Below are 19,400 nucleotides of genomic sequence, written 5' to 3' on the forward strand. Positions count from 1 at the left end.
CCTGCTTGGTAGAAACATTGGCGCGCAAGCGGTACTTAAGCGGTACACCCTTCCGAACCGGAAAGAGGCAGCTCGCAAACGTACAGAAGCAAGAACAGATAAGAGAGAGAAGCCTTTCGCATGGACATCCGACCCATGCAAGCAAGAAAATCCAGAGACGAAGTGGCAGCCAGCCCCTCTGTCGTGCTTTGTAGTTGTAGTGATCTCATTTCTTGCGATGGCGTCTATTTGGGGATCAATGAAAAAGCATAGAAAAAAAACGAAACCCAATATAGTATAGTAATCTCGGTTTCGATGCCACGCCGCGATCGTTTTTGACGTTACATTAATCCAATCATAGGCTCACGCTCTTAGCCGTTATTTCCGTTTGCAGCAGTACGCGCTGATGCGGTCGGCAGCGATGTAGTGACTTTACTGCGTGATTAATGTACTAAATCATTTGATATCGGTGCTTAGACTTATGCTCGAATTAACGCCAGACATGAGTCTACGGAAACGACGAATAAAAAAAAGCTGCTTCAAAAGTGTTGGAGGGCCCCTTTAAGGCGGCCGAAACGCTCGCGAGTACAAAAAAAAAAAACTTAATTTTTTTTAGCTTTCTTCGGCATATTAATTAGCTGTTAAGTGCGTAGGCATCAGCTTGAAATGCGTACTTTTCATGGTTTTGTGACGTTGCGTGGTAGACAGGTAATGTTGGCATGGTCCGAAATTTCTGAAGGGGTAATGGTGACGGAGGCGCCGAATCGGAAATGATTTGTTCCCACTTCTTTAACCAAGTCATGCGTAAGCAGTTTCTAAATATTTAATTTCGAGACCGGGCGTTTTCATGGTTTTTCTTGCGTGAAATGACAGACGAGCTCTGTGAGCATGACCAAAAAGAATTCAGCTAATGGTGGAGCGCAAGCAACCAACTCAGAATAGAAAATGAACGAAAGGTTTTACCGACTGACGTTTTACCGACTGACGGTTCCTACTTGCGGCTCGGTGTCCCAGTTACCAATAATTATTCCTCGCTCATCAGGATGGCTGCCAAACCAGCTTGGAGCATGTGAAGCTATGGTGACATCTTCACACACTTTCATGTGTCTGTGCTCGCTTTATTGGAGAGAAAAATGACGGGCAAAATGCTCGGTAGTTTGGCCAGTCGATCGCTCTTCTATAAGTGAAATGTAGGGCAGTTGTTCTTAAGAAACACAGCGCTAAATTCGATGCCGGCGCTGTACTTGTTATCTACGTCTAGGAGGTAACCCAATAAACTGTGATGATGTTGGTTGCTGGAGTGTTACACTGTTTTTCCGGCTTTCTGATCTTCTTCACATTCTACTCGCTCAATCCGGGCAGGCTATGCAAACAGACTTACCTTCCATTGCCCTTGTTACGCTCATTTACACGCGTTTTCAATATCTCTGTCAAAATTAGTTTCTTTCTACATTATACTTAGCTTCTAATTAGTTTCTTTCTACTTACTTTCTAGCGCCCAGCGCCGAAGCACAGAAAAACAGTCCTTCACTTCACCTTGATCGTCCTTTACTTGCTCGATAAGGTCCAGAGCTTCTTCGCAAACCCTGTTCATGATCGGCACATACGACCTCGTAGTGTTGATCTTCAGCGCGTAAGGCTGCGTCGTCGAGCGGACTTTCTGCCATTCATTTCCCTGGCTTCACGAGAGAGAGAGAGAGAGAGAGAGAAACGCAGAGTGTAAATGTCCACTGAGCTCGTGCTAGTATTTAGGATCTCTAACCCGCGATGGTTAATGGAATTGGAGGCCTCAAATCTACTCATTTTCATAAAGTAAATGAAGCAGCCAAGTCAAAAGTTAGTTTTTCGCAGAAACATCTACTAAGTACAAGCCCCCTCCGTTTTCTATAGAAAAAATACGTTTACGTTTACACTTATTAATATGGTTTACTGATTTTGCATTTTCTCTTTGTGTTCGCTATTTCGCCTATGTTGCAATCGTCGTTTCCCTATGGCGCTGTCATTTTTGTGTTAAGGCGGGCGAAACGCTCGCCAGTACCAAAAAGCTTTATTTGAAAAAAAAAAAGAAGCTTTTACTACCAAACTTAATATACAAATTCACTTGCAGTGGTTTTGCATGGTTTTTAGTGCTAGAGATTATATCTTCGACTCTACCTCTTCCCCCCTTACTTAATATGAACGGGTATAGATTGCAATATAATATACCTTGCAGTGGTTAGCGGTACTATAACATGCTGAAATTTACCACTGGTGAGGAACAGTTTGACACGAGACTGCAGATGAGTGTAATTTGCCGCTAAAAAAGACGCACACATAAGAAAACGAGGACTACGCCTCGTCCTGTTCTGCGTGCGCCTTTTTAGCGGCAAAGTATGCCTTAATACTCTCACCAAGTAGGCGAAGAACAAGTTCTTCTCATGCAGATGAGTGGTTACAACAAAGTAAATGACCGTGTGAGAATGCAGAGTAACACATTCTCGCTTTTACGTGAACACTACTTTTGCATAAACGTGTACACAGAGGCTGCTTGAAAGTTCTTAGTAAAAAGTAAAAAAAAATGCGAGCTTTGAAGGCTTGAGGTAGCTTGAGAAGTGGAGTGCATACATTGCCGAATCACTTTGGAAACGACTGCTATCTCGTTTCCTCCTCAACTGTGCAACTAGTATAACTTACAGTCTACTAGTGCAGCATAGTAACAAAACGGCTTTTCGTACATAGAAGCGCAAATTTATATGGAATAAAGTGCATTTGTACTGCAAGTTTGACGGCGAAAGTATTGAAAAAACCACACAGGGTACCTGGTGCATTCACAAAAAGACTCGAAGGCGTAATCCAACCAATGTGGCTATTTGATCATCATCATCATCATGATCGGAGCTTGAGAGGTCACATGATTATCTGCACACTTTGTTGGTACTGTGGCTGACGATGACGATGGTGGATTCTCGTTGAGCCCTTTTTAAGGGGTTGGCACATTTCAACTACACACTCGTTACGCGTCTCACTTGGAATGACGCCTGGTGCAAGTCTAGGCTTCTGTCACGCAATATGACGTTTGTTAACGCGAGTCCATGAATGACGTGATGACTGTATGGTCTTTATCGAAAGCGGTTGCAAGCACTGTCGCGGCTGTGTGGTAAAATACTCGACTGCCACGCAGAATACCCGGGTTTGATTCCGGCTTGAACATTGTTTGAACAGCGGAGCTGTTTAAGCCGGCCGTATTCTGTCCAACGCGAACAGAAAACCTCGGGCGGGTATGCGCTACAGAAATTGGGCAAGCCTCACTAGCGAGTACAGCAGGTGCGAGCGTTAAATAAAAACGAACACGTGGAAGAGAAAGAGAAAGAAAGAGATGAAGAGAAAAATAGAGTGAGAAAGAGAGAGAGGAAGCCATAGAAAGAAAGATAAAAATAGAGAGAAATAAAGGGAATAAACACTTAAAAAGATAGAAAGGCAGAAAATTTTAGACATATAGAGAGAGAAAAAGATAAAAACACTCACAAAAGAGAGATAGGAAAAAGAGAGAGCAAGACAGAAAGAGAAGGAAAGAGATAAATAGAGATAAATAAAGAAAGATACAGAAAGAGAAAGACAAAAAAGTAGAAAGAAAGAGATACAAGAAACACCGAGAAAGAGAAAGAAAAACAAGGAAGGCCGCCCAGCTACGCTCTTCCTTCAGGCTTGGCATCACTGGTGCGAAGCCGCCATAATTTTTTTTTTGATCACGTGGGTTTTTGTGTCGGACGCCGCGCTTTTTAAAGCCAGCGCCTGATTACTCACTTAAGGCGTCCGCCTTAATAAGCACAATGCACAGACTTCATAGAAAGTGTATCTGCTTCGCTAACTCATTACTTGGAATCGGTCAATTGAAATGCGTGCAGGAATGTATTAAATATACGAATAATTAGCATTTATTAGCACATGATAAATAATTAGAATAATTTTAACATTTATACATGTACGTTGCACCAGGCAATGAACTTTTAACCATTTTTCCCGCAGAAACGGCATGTTTGGGAATTTTCGAAAGTGCGACCTCAAACACCCAGTCTGATTGCTTCATAGTAATTCCCTAAAAAGGTCGCGATGAGTTGAATATTTCTCTATACTCTCTTTCTTTATCGGGCACAGGGCAAAGGGCTGTAAAACTTGTGAGGTTTCTAAATATACCCAACCACGACCGAACAATTGCCCTTATCCTATTTGTTTTCTGCGTGTATGAATATTTTCTTGGCTATGTTCTTACAGATTGAGCAGGCCAGCGTCGCTATAGTACTGCGGCCTGGACTCGCGGTAGCGTTTGAAGGGTGTAGCTCCAATCCTGACGGGCTCTTTGCCTTCCTCTTGATACAGATTCTTTATGTCTGCGGCTCTGGAGAGATGCACTACGGAGTAACGGCCCGGTAGCTTCTCCACGAAGATAGGCCCATACTTTCTGTGCAGTTCCATAGATACCTTGTGCCTCTCATCCGGGTGGCCGTTTCCTGCACGAGCAATGGAAATACGCGTTGCAAGCAGAGTCAATGAAAGGTTAAATTTAATTATTGCATTCGTACCCGTTTATGAAAGGAACAAAGAGTGCTAGATACGGGATGGTCATAGAACGATAGACAGGGCACTGATAGCACCCGTGTAAACATTTGTTGTCGTCATTACCATCATCATGAGATATAATTCATAAGGTGTGAGAAATATTTACAGATTATCTGAACCGATAGCCTATATTGGCTAGTGGTCGGTCCTGGAAAACACGTATGAGAACACGTCAGCAATGTAGCTAATATATATAAATATATGTTAATGAATGTTAAACACAGGCACATAAGCACACAACAGAAATAGAAAACACGTAGCACAGTTTGCACAGTTATAGGTAAGGGAATGCCAGGAGCACCAAAAGAAAACGGGGGAAACCGATACAAGAATACAGAGAGAGCAGGAAGGAAGGATGCTGGACTATCAACTGGAAAACGCGTACAACAAACCGATATGAGCATGCGCGGCAACAACAGCAATCACATTGAAAGGCACCCTACCACTACATGCTAGAATCATTTTCAAGAAACCGGAGCTCTTTCTTATTCAAAAATACAGATGGCGCGAGTTACGTTTTTCTTCTAGTTCGTTGTCCCTGAAGTGGATCGAAGTTCCGTCAAGGAGATTATCGACGTTGGTGAAGCAGGAGGCAGGTTGGAGGTAATAAAAACTTTAAGGTATATTGCAGCGAAATATTGTATGCGAAGCATTTCTTAGCGAACCTTTGGCACTTTGAGCGCATCTATCTATCTATCTATCTATCTATCTATCTATCTATCTATCTATCTATCTATCTATCTATCTATCTATCTATCTATCTATCTATCTATCTATCTATCTATCTATCTATCTATCTATCTATCTATCTATCTATCTATCTATCTATCTATCTATCTATCTATCTATCAGGGGCGTAGCCAGAAATTTTTTTTCGGGAGGGTTCAACCATACTTTATGTATGTTCGTGCGTGCCTTTGTATGTGTGCGTGCCTATATACGCAAGCAAAATTGAAAAATTTCGGGGGGGGGTGGTTTGAACCCCCCCAACCCCCCCCTTGGCTACGCCCCTGCTATCTATCTATCTATCTATCTATCTATCTATCTATCTATCTATCTATCTATCTATCTATCTATCTATCTATCTATCTATCTATCTATCTATCTATCTATCTATCTAGCCGCCTACGTCTGCGTGCTCTCCAGATCGCCTCCTTAACTTGGTGTAGACCAAAATTGGCATGGGAGGGTAAGAGGATTTGAAGAATATGACTGCCTGGCCATGACATGAATAACATGAAAATCTTGCCGCGTACGTCGTGAAACTCTTTCCACCAGACACGTGTGGCACATACCCGTTTACCACGGGCCGCGGTGTACGGGTATGCGCCATAGGTGATTGACAGCTTATATCTACCCAGGAACGGCAAGAACAGACATTGGTAACTTAAATGCGAGAGCGTTAAGAAAAACCGACATCAGCAGCGTTGACCCGACGAATGGAAAGAAGGAAAATTAGGATCCCAGCAGAAATCCAACCCAAGCATTCTTGCGTGGCAATCAGGTATTCTACCACAGAGCCATGCCACGTCTATAAACTGGTTTGGAAAAACAGCCTGTGCAGGCGTAATGTCAGTGCAACGTCAATTGTGGTTGTTGTGGTGGCTATCTAGTTTTCCAAGAAAGCAATAAAAACTACATATGTACTCCTACGATGCAGGCGTCATATCAGATTAACGTCTGTGGTTCCAGTGCTGGCACTGTGGTTCCAGTGCCGCTTTTATAGCAGTCTAATAAACATTAGATTTGCATTCAGATAATTCAGTAAGCTATATTGAAGCATTTCTCGACCCCGGAGGAATACATTAACGAAAGTTACACATGATATTCACATCATCGCATCGTAAAGTGCACTTAGTCCGCCAGAACGACGCAGTGTCCTCCTCATTTCTTACGAGGCTGGGCGATGGCCTCATGCTGACCGAGGATGATGCCAGATTGATTGACAGCCCTTTGTAGACTAGGGTACGTAGTGCAGGCACAATACGCCCAGGTAGTCTACGAATACGACAAGCGCCATCCACTGATGTTGGCCTACGTAGCACTATCCAGGCCTATCAGCCTCGACGGACTATACCTCACCAACGCGAAGGGTAACTTCAGGTTCCGACGTGTCGCCGACTTTATCGACAGACAATTTGTAGACGAAATGACCGAGGCATCCACGATTTCTAACAGCTGTACTATACCTCATACTTGATTACATATAAACCCCTCGTCACCGCGATCAGGACCGTATCCGATAACAAGTCGGGACGAGCTGCTGATGCTCACTGATCACGGTGATGATGACCTTGTTCAAGAACTTTCAAGAACCTCTTCCACACATACACACGGGTTCGTGAAACGTGCGTGCGTTCTCCATCATGAGGGACAAGTATAAGCACTTCAGCTTACCGCTTCTGGTGTTGGTAATACCCCCGTTGCCGTTGGCAGCGTTACCCAACTGTTGACAACTGGTTATATAACACATATGCGACTCTCGAACACATATGTGTGCGTATAAAATTTATACAAATATTTAGCGTCATTTTGTAACGTTTCGCGCAGAAAAAAAATATTACGCCACAGTCACCTTCCCGCCGCATGCTTCGCATAACATCGACTCCCACGGTACGCGGGATCTGCCGAATTTTTTTACAGAGTTATATGTACAGCTTGCCGAAGCACACTCGTGATAACATAGACGTAAACAGCGTCTTACTCTCCTACTTAACTTTTCTTAAGTTAGGGCCTAGAACACTGTTACACATACGACGAACAGAGTTTAGTTTCGCTGTTCGACCACAGAGTGGCTACGGCCCAGACAAAAACTGCATGGTATTGAGTCTTACTGGTCGATACGTTAAGTGATTACAGCGTAGACTGAATGAAAGCGAATTCTATACAGACTTAAATACGTTGCGGTAAACAAAGAAAATGGGAGGTGACCACTGCTGGTCCTCCTCAACATTCTCTTAGCCAGTCCGTTTACCACTCAACCAAGCCACTCCTTACTGGGCTGCACCTAATCTCGACAGCAGTGTTTTTTACAGTTTAGACAGGCGTTTTGGCAATCTTTCTCATCCTGGCTCTCTCTCTCCTCCTCTCAGGCTCTCAGCGATTCCTGGCTGCGTGGATGCAGTTCAAAGTTGTTTATACTAACTTTTGCGCAATGTGTCCCCAGGCCCACACTCACTGAACACCATAGGTGACAGCAAGTTCACATACCACGCCCGAGATACATCGGTGCGTGGTATGCGCAGCCCTGGCTCCTTCACGCCATCTCCCCACACTCATCGAGCGATTATGAGCTACATGATGGCGATACAACAAAGGGCCCGCCAAGGAGCTGGCGCATGCGTCGCAGGAGCTGTGAAGGGCGACGGTCACCGAGCTCTATAGCTGTCAGGAGCTGCCGGAGTTTGCTATGTTCTGACCAAGACTTGCCGGGAAATGATAGCTGCCTTCAACGTGACGAAGGGATGGCTCGGGTGCGGCGAGGCTGTAACACCCGCTAAGTCTTCGGCTACGTCCGAAGGTAAGGAGGACCCCAGATGCAAGTATGTGTTCTGTTGGCTGGTGATTTGCCGTAGACAGAAGTGCGCCTTGTCCTGGGACTGTTGGGCCAAAATGGTGGTAGGTTGACATGTTGGAACGCAGCCACAGCAGCACCGCTAGGTCTGGCGTCTTCTCGGGTTTCAGGACTGGCAGCAGGGTGGAAGAACCGGCGGGATCCATACGGGATGATTAGGGCTGCGTGTTTTTTATCGGGTCACCATTAACTGTCGGAGCTAATACGAGAAAGATACAGCTTTGACAGCGTTGAGTTTTTGAACTGTTTTTTTATTATCGCGGTGCACCCGCCGCGTGGCCGAAAGTAAACTTCGTCGTTGATGGCGTCGCATGCCGAGGCGCTACAGGGTATTCCTTGTCAGCTCCTTCTAGTGCGTCGCGATCTTCGGCTTCTTGCTGAAAGAACGCTGCTGGTTCTGGGAGTCCGTGCTCTGCCTTGACTGTCGCCGTTGCGCATCGGCGCCGAGTGCCGTCAAATAAACACCTTGACAATATATATATATATATATATATATATATATATATATATATATATATATATATATATATATATATATATATATATATATATATACAAGGTGATACGCAACTGAAGGTGAGTGACCGGTGGAGCTGAAGGGCAACCCTCGTCCCTGCTCTAGTCGGCGTTCTCCATCAGCGCGCTGCTCCTCGGGCGTTCCTACAATGCGCGGTCGACCCATACTTGCCGTACACGACCGCACCAACGCAGTACCCAGATGCGAATAACATGGCGGTATACGTACGCAAGGCCCCTCAACTTAAGCTTTCCGCAGCTCATGTGGTTTCGAACTGCCTCCGTGATCGGCCAATTTTTGACCTATCGACGATATCAATGAAACGTCCCAAAATTTAGTGATCTGTGACGTCATTAGGATGTCACATTATGACCTCATTATGTGAAGTCATCGCTCGCTCAGAGGAAGTCACGTGGGTTTTCAGTTCGAGGACGGACGCGGACGGCCGCCGCAAAACCAACGAGGCATGCAAGTCACAATTCCGTCGTAAAAAGCATAACGTTGAGCGAAGACATACGCATAAGAAAACTGTTATAACTGAAATCCTGACGCGCTTTTAGGACATGCTGACGTCGTCATTAGCCCAACCATAACAATTATATGAAATGTGTATTTAAAAGGTACCCTAGTCTGAAGACAACTGTGTTGCGCTCGATGGAACAGAAGGGCCTGCTTTAGAATAGAAACATGACAAAAATGAAAAGTTTTACATAAGCCACAGACAGCGCAACTAGGTGAACTACGCAACATTTCGAAGGTTTTGTTGGAAAAGACTGCGTAAATCGGGTTTTGCTTAGAGCAAAGTTGGCTATTGGCAACTGATGTTCTCAGCACTCAAAAGAATGCACGAAAGCAATGCGTCTCCACGAATCATAGTCAGGGGATTCGATCTTTAGGCAAAAGAACCGCGGTTACATGTTGTCTATGTTAGCGTTTAATTATGCAAATGATGCATCCTATTCTTCTAAGTTATAAGTTCCAGTTCACCAGCTGGTTACATCTTGTCTATGTTAGCGTTTAATTATGCAAATGATGCATCCTATTCTAACTTATAAGTTACAGTTCACCAGCTACTGTTATTTTGCGAACTCAGCGGCCAATACATGTCTGCCGACGACAACCTGTTTCCAAGCATGAAGATCACCACCAGATTTGTAAACCTAGTTATCACGCACGAAAGGTGTGTTTGGCTTGGTTTTCTAAAGACTGTGCACAAAGTCTTTCGTTAATGTCAGAGCTTATTGAAAATGTGGTGGTTTGTCTCTTTGAGTTTGTTAAATAGCCTTATGGTCCGTGAAATATCTAGCAATGGCGCCAACTTAGGCTTCTCTATAACGTGCTAATATAGCCACCGTTTTCTCCAGTGTTTCAGTAGGCAACTTTGCCTTTTATTGTGATTCCTTGTGACGTGGTACCGCAGCGGCAAGGCTCGGGGAAACGCAGCTGCGACGCCTCAGCGGATCACGTGGCCTGACGTCGCGCATCCCACACTTGTGCTCCAGCGTCTGAAGGTCATTGCGATGCATTAATGACCTTGGGAGACATGACGTAGTAGAGCTTTCGTTCTAAAATTTGTAAAAAAAAAAGCGTACTTACAATAGATTTTCGTACGCATGTTTACGTTTGCTGGCTTCAGTGTCTTTACACGAATGCTTGGACACAGGAGAAGACGTCAAAAGGGTTTCAGGATTGAATTTTCTACTCGTACTCAATTAGTTGAGTCTGTGCACGCTTTCGCACAGGCTGTCAATGAAGGGAAGCAAACCGGCGCTATATTTCTAGATTTAAGCAATCCATTTGACAAGGTGCCGTAAACAAATGAAGTCATAAATTAGGGTATTATAAAAATGACCAGGTACTTGCTTGGACTACAGCCTAGCTTTCTAACAGACGCTAATTCGTCACCTTCAACAATAATTCTAAGGATACCGAGTTTGTGCCTAACGTCCCCTAGGGATCTGTTTTCGAACTACTCTTATTTCTAATACTTATTAATGACTGCAGTGAACGGATGAAATTTATCAGGGTAATTCGCGTGTATGTGAACTTTCTGGGGAATTTTGAGGACTTTTGTACAGGCTTGACGAAGAATGAAGAAAACGAAGATAGAAGAAGGTGAGCCAGCTGGAAGTGGCACGTGCGGCAGCGGCACAAGAAAAACAAACAAAAACTCACAGAGTGCCTTACGTAGTCACTTCAGACGACTCCAAGGCGAAAGCCATTGTCTTTTTCTTCTCAGTCGATGTATTTATCCTGCCCCGCCTCCCTTCGAAAGCTTTCTGCACTTAACATGGTTTTACACTACCTCCAAAATCGGAGGCACCTCACCTGGTTTTGAATTGCCCCCGTGATGGGACCACCTTGGACCAAGCTACGATGCAATGAGATGACGTCGTCGTGTGACGTCACATCACGTGACGTCACACTGACGCAACTACTACGTCATAATGACGTCGCAAATTTTGGTCATCTATGACGTCACGATGACGTCATATAGCGACGTCATCACGTGTGAATTTATTTTTTGCCTTATTCGTCCCCTACGCCGCATTTGCTGAGGCATCTGAGGCTTTCACCTTAAAGCACAGAAGAAAAGAAGACACGGAAGAGAGAAGCGCGTATGGAACGCGCAGAGAAGTTGGTCAAGCTGTACGTAGGACACGCAGACTGAGTGCGCTGTCCCTATAACTCCTGCTGACGATTCTTGGCGAGGCCCTGGAGCCGAGGTGCCTGCCTGGTGGTGCAGACGCTGGGGGTAGCTCCTACTAGGACATGAGGAACCAGTGCGTTCTCTCTGGTGCTCCTCCTGACGGTTCCCGGCGAGGTCTCGGAGCGAGGTGCCTGCCCGTTGCTGCAGACACTGGGTGCTCCTGCTCTGACGGCGTGCGGGGCAAGGACTACCGTTTCCTGATCGACGCCGCCACCTGGGACGGCGTAAGGCCGTGTTCGGGACGAGGCCTAACGGAGACCTTGCAATTGTGCCGAGGCCACACGCAGCACCAGTGCCTTGGCTCGCCTACGGCGAGAGTCGTCGCGATGCCTGAAGATCGCCGCCTCCTGAAGACGTCATCGTCGACGAACTTGTGAGATGTCTTGCTCATTCTCGAGCAGTCCACCGTTAAACTTCGCGTACATTTAAGTGTATTTAGCTCTGCTGCATGTTTGTATTTCGTGTACTTCACTGGTGTTCTTTGTCACGTTAAATGATCTCTCAAGCCTGCTCGTGCGTCTTTTGTCGCTCCTTCCACTGAACACGCACCCGCACACGTGCCGAACCACTTTGTCATTACCATTTTCTGGCGTCCGCATCGGTCTTGGTCTCAGCATCGAGGTTATGGCCTGTGCACAATTCCTTAATTCCACAATTCCTGTCTACATCACTCCACGTACGAATTGTAGGTACAGGAGGTCAAGTGGCAAAAATCCAAGGCTCGCTTGTTGGACCTCGCGGTAGGCAAACAATAATGGGGTCAAACACCTGTCCCATTGTTTGGGCATTCCTAACAAATTCGGGTAATCATTTGCTTGAGTGTCCCTACTTTTCAACAAGCCCGTTGAACATGGGCTGGTACGGCGTTGTGGGCAGTTGTCCAAAATGACAGTAGTCATCCCAGTTCTTGCATGAGGCTGAATGTGAAAGACTTGCCACGGTCTCTCACTATTTGCCGCGGGACCCCAACGCGAGCGGACATTTCTAGTAGCGCTTCCGCTACCCGCTCCGTTTCAATACTCGGAAAAGCTACCGCATCTGGGTAGCGCGTGGGAAAGTCTATCATCGTTAACATATCTATTTATTTCCTTTTAGGATGTTGACGGCAGAGGACCGATAATATCGACCGCAACTCGGTGGAATGGTGTTCCGATAGTGGGCATATTTCCAAAAGGAACGTGACCTACAAGGTGCTTCGGTACTGTTCTTTGACATATGTCACACGATTTTACAAAGCGCGTGACAACGACAATGTAGCAGAACTTTCAGAAACTTCATGCAGAGGACCGTATTTTGTACGAAAAGGCTTCAGTTGATGATCAGGTGCGTCTAAATTATCACCTGACAACGATCGTTGCGTGGCGCAAAAAATCGCAAAGGTCGAATAATTTTGAAAAAGAAAAGTAATTTTATGAAAATTACACACAAAAAACTAACTCTTCACTTTGAATATGGTGTTCATAATATATCTCTGTTAGAGGTAACAGAATACACATATTTGGGCCTGTGGATAAATAATAGTCTTTTTTTGGGCAAAGCACATGGATATTATTATTGTAAATTACTTGAGTCATTGACGTCCAGTGTTAGTTTATTAACATACAGTTATTATATTCGACCGTTGTTATAATATGCTCTGATTATTTCGGACCCATTCACTTTAACCATCGTTACAGAAAACTCGCACGTATACCGCATAATATTTTTAGGTTAATGTTCAATTCCTACGGCCGTACATCTGTGAATGAGCCCATAAGAAGCAGTGGAATACCCCCAGTGACTGCACGCAACCATGTTTGCCGATTAAAGTTAGCCTTTCAGCTCGTGAATGGTCGTTACAACGTCAACACTTCCAATTGTTTCACTTACTCATCAGGTTATCAAAGAAGACGAATCGTGCGGAATAAATTTTTCAAGTATTCTTTTTTTCTTAGGACAATAACATAGTGGAATGACCATAATACAGCAATTGTTATCCAGAAATACTTAGGAAAATTTGAAAAATACCTGAAAATGTTATGAACTTGTCTGGAGTTATACATGACGTCACGCAGTATGATCTAAAAAAAAAAGGAACGGCATTACGTGAAGCAAACCTAGTACATATTGTTCCCAGTAGACTGTAGTATACACCACTAATTTTTTCGTTAATGAAGTTGAATTTATTAGCAATAATTATACTGATAACTGCACAAGTACTCAACTAATTATCAAAATGCCAGTGAGGCGTATGTAGGCATGTTCAAATGACATATAACTGCGCTATTTTCAACAACGTACTAATGCGTGCTCATTTTTTCCGCCTGATAAAGAAAGCCCGCGAAATATGAAAAATAACACGTGAATTCGCTCTCCCACCCGCAAAAAACCCAGCGCCCTCAAATAGGCTTACTGCAAGCAACCGCTTTGCCTCCTGTCCGTTGTCAAAGACAGCGTTTCGCACTGTGGCAAGGTTACATGTCGGGCGCCAACATGCGTCGCTATCTTGCAGGGATTTATTCCACTCAATTGCACGCCACTATCATTATCCAGATCTCACGGCCGACTGTTCTTATTGATAACGGGGCCGTAGCGCTGTTCTGATTAAAGCCTGACTCTGTAACAACAAAGCGGCGCGTTTGTTCGGCCGGGGAATGGCAGATAGAGCGGTCCACATTTTTTCTCCTTTTTACTGGCTACCTCACAGTGAGCCTCTTTGAGGGCGCAGCTGACTGATGCGCGCCACAGTCTAGTCACGTGTCACTTTTAAGATTGCTCGGGCTTTCTTTATTAACCGGAAAAAAATGAGCGCGCAATTAATACGTTGTTGTAAATAGAGCAGTTAGATGTCATTGGAACGTGCCTGCGTATGCCTCATTGACACTTTGATAATTAGTTGAGTACTTGTCGAGGTACAAATATATTTACGACTAATAATTAAACCTCATTAACGCAAAAATAGTAGTGGTTGCCAGCGGCGTAGCCAAGGAGTGGCACACCGGGCCCGGGCCTCTTCCCGAATTTTTTATTTTTTTTGGTACGGCATACGGAGCGCAAAATGATACGCGACCACATCTGCCTTCCCGGCCCCCACTCCAGATCAAGGAGCCCCCCCCCCCCCCGCCCCCGCCACGAAAAACATTTCTGCATACACTCCTGGTGGCTGCTCCAGTGTACTAGGAACCATGTAAACTAGGTTTGATTTGCGTAACGCCGTTCCTCTTTTTTTAAATCGTGCTGCGTGATAGTTGGGACGCCCTGTATATATTTATGTGTTCTCTACCAATGTTTAGAGACTTCTTTACTACTGTTTGAAGAATACCTGCAATTGCCGTTGTTTGTATGTGCTTACATGCTTGGATGTTTCTATGTATGCCCACTCTGCGATGATGTAATACCAGTCGCAGTACCTTTAAATGAATGAATGAATGAATGAATGAATGAATGAATGAATGAATAAATAAATAAATAAATAAATAAATAAATAAATAAATAAATAAATAAAATGTCGATATCATTCTCTGTGACAACGCAACGCCAAATTCCGGGTAGTAGCTACGCGACATTGAACGGCAGACCGACGAACTCCGAAGGACAGGGTGGATATTAAGTTTAATTTATTTGGTCTTTAGGTTGATCAAGATTAGACTGTACAATGGGGCATTGTGACAGGAAACAGCATAAAGCTCAAAGACGGCGTGGTGTGCTTGGTCCCGCCCTGCGCACCCTGAACTCGGCGAACCTGTCTTTTATTCTCTTACCCCGCATCCACCAAGCTCTCTTCACGACCATAGTTCAAGTAAAAGAAAGTTCGTGGGGCCGCAACATTCACATGGGCACAGATTACCAGCGAAGCTGCACTCGCGTTTCTGCTTAGACGCCGGTCCACTCGTTTCTCCGGCGTGAGCGACTGCAGACGGTGACGTCCTTTCTCGGACTCGTGATCTTCCCGAGCATTCTCCGTTTTCACACGGTCCCGATTTCGCTGTCAGTATTCGCGTTGCTTCTGTGGACGCCTCTCCGCTTTCTTAGATTATTTCTCAGGTGTGAACGCAATTGCGCCGCAACCCGGGCTTGCACCACTGGCTCGGGGGCGCTGCACCCCTGGCTTTTCCAGGCAACGTTAAGACCCCGAGAGAGAGGGAAGTAAGTTAATCAGGTGCGAAGGGGCCAGCGCGGACGTTGGCGTACTTGACAAAAGGGGCATCCACTCGTTCGCCCGTCTCCGCCCACGGGACGAGTAATGCCCGGCCGACCCCGGGAGGTATTAGGCGGTCATGAGAAAATATAGCTACGACAACTTCTTAATACCAACCGCCTACGGAAAATACCTAAGTTTGCGAGCCAACGACATGGCTGCTACGACAAATAGATCTCGCAAAAAATACTTTTCAAGAATACAGGTCGCCATATATATATTTTTTTTGCCGCAGGGCCACCTTCCTGTCCGCGAGGGGCGATGCAGAAATCTGAGCTGGTAGGGGGGAGGTCTGAGAAATCTGAGCCGGTAGGGGGGGCGCCTGTTCGTGAATGCCACAACCGAAAATATTGCACAAAGAGGTGGAACTTACCTAGGAGACGTGAATAAATCCAAGAACTGCCAATCACTGGCAAAGATGGCACTTTAGGTATCTCTCGAAATGGTTTGGCGTTCCGAGGAAACCCTGAAGTAGTCACAGTACGGCATCCTAATTTTGAGGCAGCACGTCGACAAGCAGATGCTCGTATTTGGCAGCTCATTGCGCTAGGACTGAGAGAGAACTTCTCAATTCTGAGGGTGCTACCTCTGTTCGTGCACGTTCACAGTGCGAGGTTAATAAATATCGCTACACAGCTTTGAATTTGCCCGATAAGTACAAAAACGTGTTCTTTTAGAGCAAGCTAATCAGGCTGATGCCAGCAGTTGTATTATCGCGCCTGATATGCTCTCGCAGTGCAAGAACGGAAGAGCTGTTTATTGACCTGCGCCGGTTATGAGCGCACCAACTGTCTGCTTATTTTTTGTTGGTAGTTGAGCGGTTTTTATATGAGGCATGTTTTTCTGGTAGTGTTGATAAGCGCTTCCAAATACGCTTTGCAGCATAGAAAGGCTATACCAGTTGTCGCCTTTTCCATCAAGGACGTCTGTGTCATTAACGAGCTTATGTGAGGTTGTTATGACGCAAATTATTTGAGGTAAACACTTACAATTCTGTAGGTTGGTAGTGTAAAGGCTAAGCGTAACATGCTGCATTGCGACTTCTTCTACACTGTTCGTACTTTTGCCTGAGTTGAGCCTTTTCTTGCTGTACCTGGTAATTCATAAGCGTTTTGAAAGTTTCCAAATTGTGATGAAAGCGTTGTCTCTCAGTTCACTGCAGATCTGTTCTAGCGATATCATGCAAACCTATTTGAGAATCATTACGGAAACAGTGACACGCCTGGGTCACTATGCAGCAATGCGCGCAAGTCATCAGGTACGACTGCATTGTAGCGAGATACTCCTCCTCAGCGGCATGTACACACTGTTTCTACGGACGAACGCTGGCATATGTCAGGTAATGAATGAATGAATGAATGAATGAATGAATGAATGAATGAATGAATGAATGAATGAATGAAAGTCTTTTTTCTCTTTATAATCATGGATACACGACATCTGAACCGATAGCGAGGGAAGGCTATACTTGCGGTCCAGTGTTAAAAATTAGACAGCAGAATTCAACAGCACACTATTCTAGTACAAGTAATGCTTTATAACAAACAAGAGACTTTATGAAATACACCTAATAAATCAGTGCAAGTAAGTTAGAGATTCTGATGCTCAAGAAGATAGTATTTGCTATGTGACGAGCGTCGGAATTCGCAAGCCCAAGTCTGTTTAGATTCTCACGCCTCCGCATCAGCACGTTACCGAACTCTACGCCGTGAATTTTGTTTTTGTGTATTATTTTTGCACTGTACTACTGTGTATGCGTAAAACAATCTCCCGTGTGCGCTTTCCTTCTGCTCTTTCTTCCTCTCCACTCTCACAGCGGCTGCCCGCGCTTCGTGGCCGCCGCAGCTCAGCAGACGGAGGATAAAGAAGTACACCGCACGGACATCCAGTGTCGCAGTCAGTCCACCCGCCGCCTGCTCTCTACAGCTACATTGCTGGAATTTGCGTCGATGAGTAAACTCCTTTTACTCCTCGAGGAGAACCTCGAGGAGTAAAATATTCCTGATTTTCGTGCCACTGAAATCAATTACTATTTCGCCGTATACATTATAACACTTTGGTAAGTTGAGCCTACCTTCAAGAACGAAAAATAAAAATAAAATAGATATACAGAGAGCGTGTTCCAGCTAATACAGGACAACGTAATTTGCAAACAAAGACCAAGCGACACGATGATGTAACCAACGGCGTTGCTTAGCCAACGCCTTGCACAAATATTTTCTTAGAGGGAAAGCACTACAGTGAAACCTCGGTGATACGAATCTCACGGGACCACCAAAAATATTCGTATTACCCGAAATTCGTATCACCAGAAAGCATGGAAAATTAGCATGCGAAAAAAGAAAGCTGGCGTACATTTTCATTTCTTGTTTGTCAGGGCTGCGGCAGCGTCAGGAAGAACCCTGAATGATTGCCAGCTAAGTTTTTAGATGTCGGCAATCATACCAGCACTCGTAAATATACGGCCTGTACGCGCGTATTTAATTAATGGACCAGGTGCGTTGTGACCCGCGACACTCACAGGCCGCGACGCGTCTCTGTAGGTAAGAAAAAACCGTAAGGAAAGTGTTTTTCTGACACCGTGATTCTGACGATCTGGCGGTGCGGCGCGCATGCCCACGCTTGCGTTCCCGCGCTCGCACGTGCTTGGCGAGTCTTCCGTGACAGCGCGGACAGCACCTCTTCGTACATGTGTGGTAGCGAACGTTCGTATCAAACGTTGCTGGGTGAAAATAGGTTCGCAACATCCGTACTCCATTACATTGCAGGCCAATGGGCCTTGGCCGGGACCAACGAAAAATTCTTATCACCCCGAAATTCGTATGAGCTGTGATCGTATCACCGAAGTTTCACTGTATTAGGCTGTCTCCCAAGGTCATTCATCGCATCGCAAAACCTTGAGCCGTCGAAGCGGGATCCGCGGAAGCGCGAAGGTGGCAGGCGTGACGCCACGCCACGTGATCCGCTGCGGAGAGGTGTCGCAACTGCGCTACCACGTGACCAGGCGAAGGTGTAACAACTGCTTCGCCGGCGCTCATAAACTACAGTCTTCCCATTATGCACATTGACTTTTTGCCGCGCACAATAACCGAATGGAACGTATTGCCATCAGACATTGCCACAGAACACAACATTACTAAATTTCAAGATGCTGTTGACACGCACAACTTGCCTCCAAATGAAGTATTTTAATTTTCTTTTTCTTGTCCTTCGCATTTTTTTTTTTCGGTTGATTTCTGATGCTGTTCTTTTGTTATCTCTTTGAAGGCGAATTTTGTCCACTATGCATCACTCGATTTATTTTATACTTTCATTTTTTTCAACTTTTGGCTTGAATAACCTGTAGCCGATGCCTGTCCCCCCCCCCCCCCCCCCCATGTAATGCCCTCGTCATGAGGGCCCTTGGGTTTTTTTGAAATAAATAAAACAAATGCACAAATGGAGACCTGTATTTAACTTGCCTTGTTCCTGACGCACTTTTCAAGAATTCCGAGGGTGAACGCGGTGCGCACCTGCCATGGTGGTCTAGTGGTATGGTGCTCGACTGCTGATCCGCAGGTCGCGGGATCGAGTACCGGCCGCGGCGGCCGCATTTTCGGTGGAGGCAAAAATGCTCGAGACCCGTGTACTTAGATTTAGGCGCACGTTAAAGAACCCCAGGTGGTCGAAACTTCTGTAGCCCTCCACTGCGGCGTCTCTCATAATTATATCGTGGTTTTGGACGTTAAACCCCATCAATTATTATTATGAACGCGGTAATTTCCGCGTCTTTCAAGCAACCGTTGTCTCGGCATTCTGTGCTGTATATATATGTTCCCGTAGCTTGCTTTCAGACTTACGACAACGA

General features: G+C 45.3%; 1 protein-coding gene across 1 annotated transcript in view; it reads right to left on the bottom strand.

Moving 5' to 3' along the window:
- Window positions 1–19,072, bottom strand: part of LOC119392790 (probable cytochrome P450 49a1) — a 49,138-nt gene extending 30,066 nt beyond the window's left edge. Inside the window, exons 1-4 of the mRNA XM_037659774.1 lie at window positions 19,066–19,072; window positions 15,927–16,019; window positions 4,229–4,466; window positions 1,468–1,658 (exon numbers count right to left, since the gene is read on the bottom strand). Coding sequence (XP_037515702.1) covers window positions 1,468–1,658; window positions 4,229–4,466; window positions 15,927–16,019; window positions 19,066–19,072 — 529 coding nt within the window. The remainder of the gene's footprint in view (window positions 1–1,467; window positions 1,659–4,228; window positions 4,467–15,926; window positions 16,020–19,065) is intronic.
- Window positions 19,073–19,400: the final 328 nt, after the last annotated feature.

The sequence above is a fragment of the Rhipicephalus sanguineus genome, chromosome 1 (assembly GCF_013339695.2).
Source record: "Rhipicephalus sanguineus isolate Rsan-2018 chromosome 1, BIME_Rsan_1.4, whole genome shotgun sequence".
Classification (NCBI taxonomy): Eukaryota; Metazoa; Arthropoda; class Arachnida; order Ixodida; family Ixodidae; genus Rhipicephalus; species Rhipicephalus sanguineus.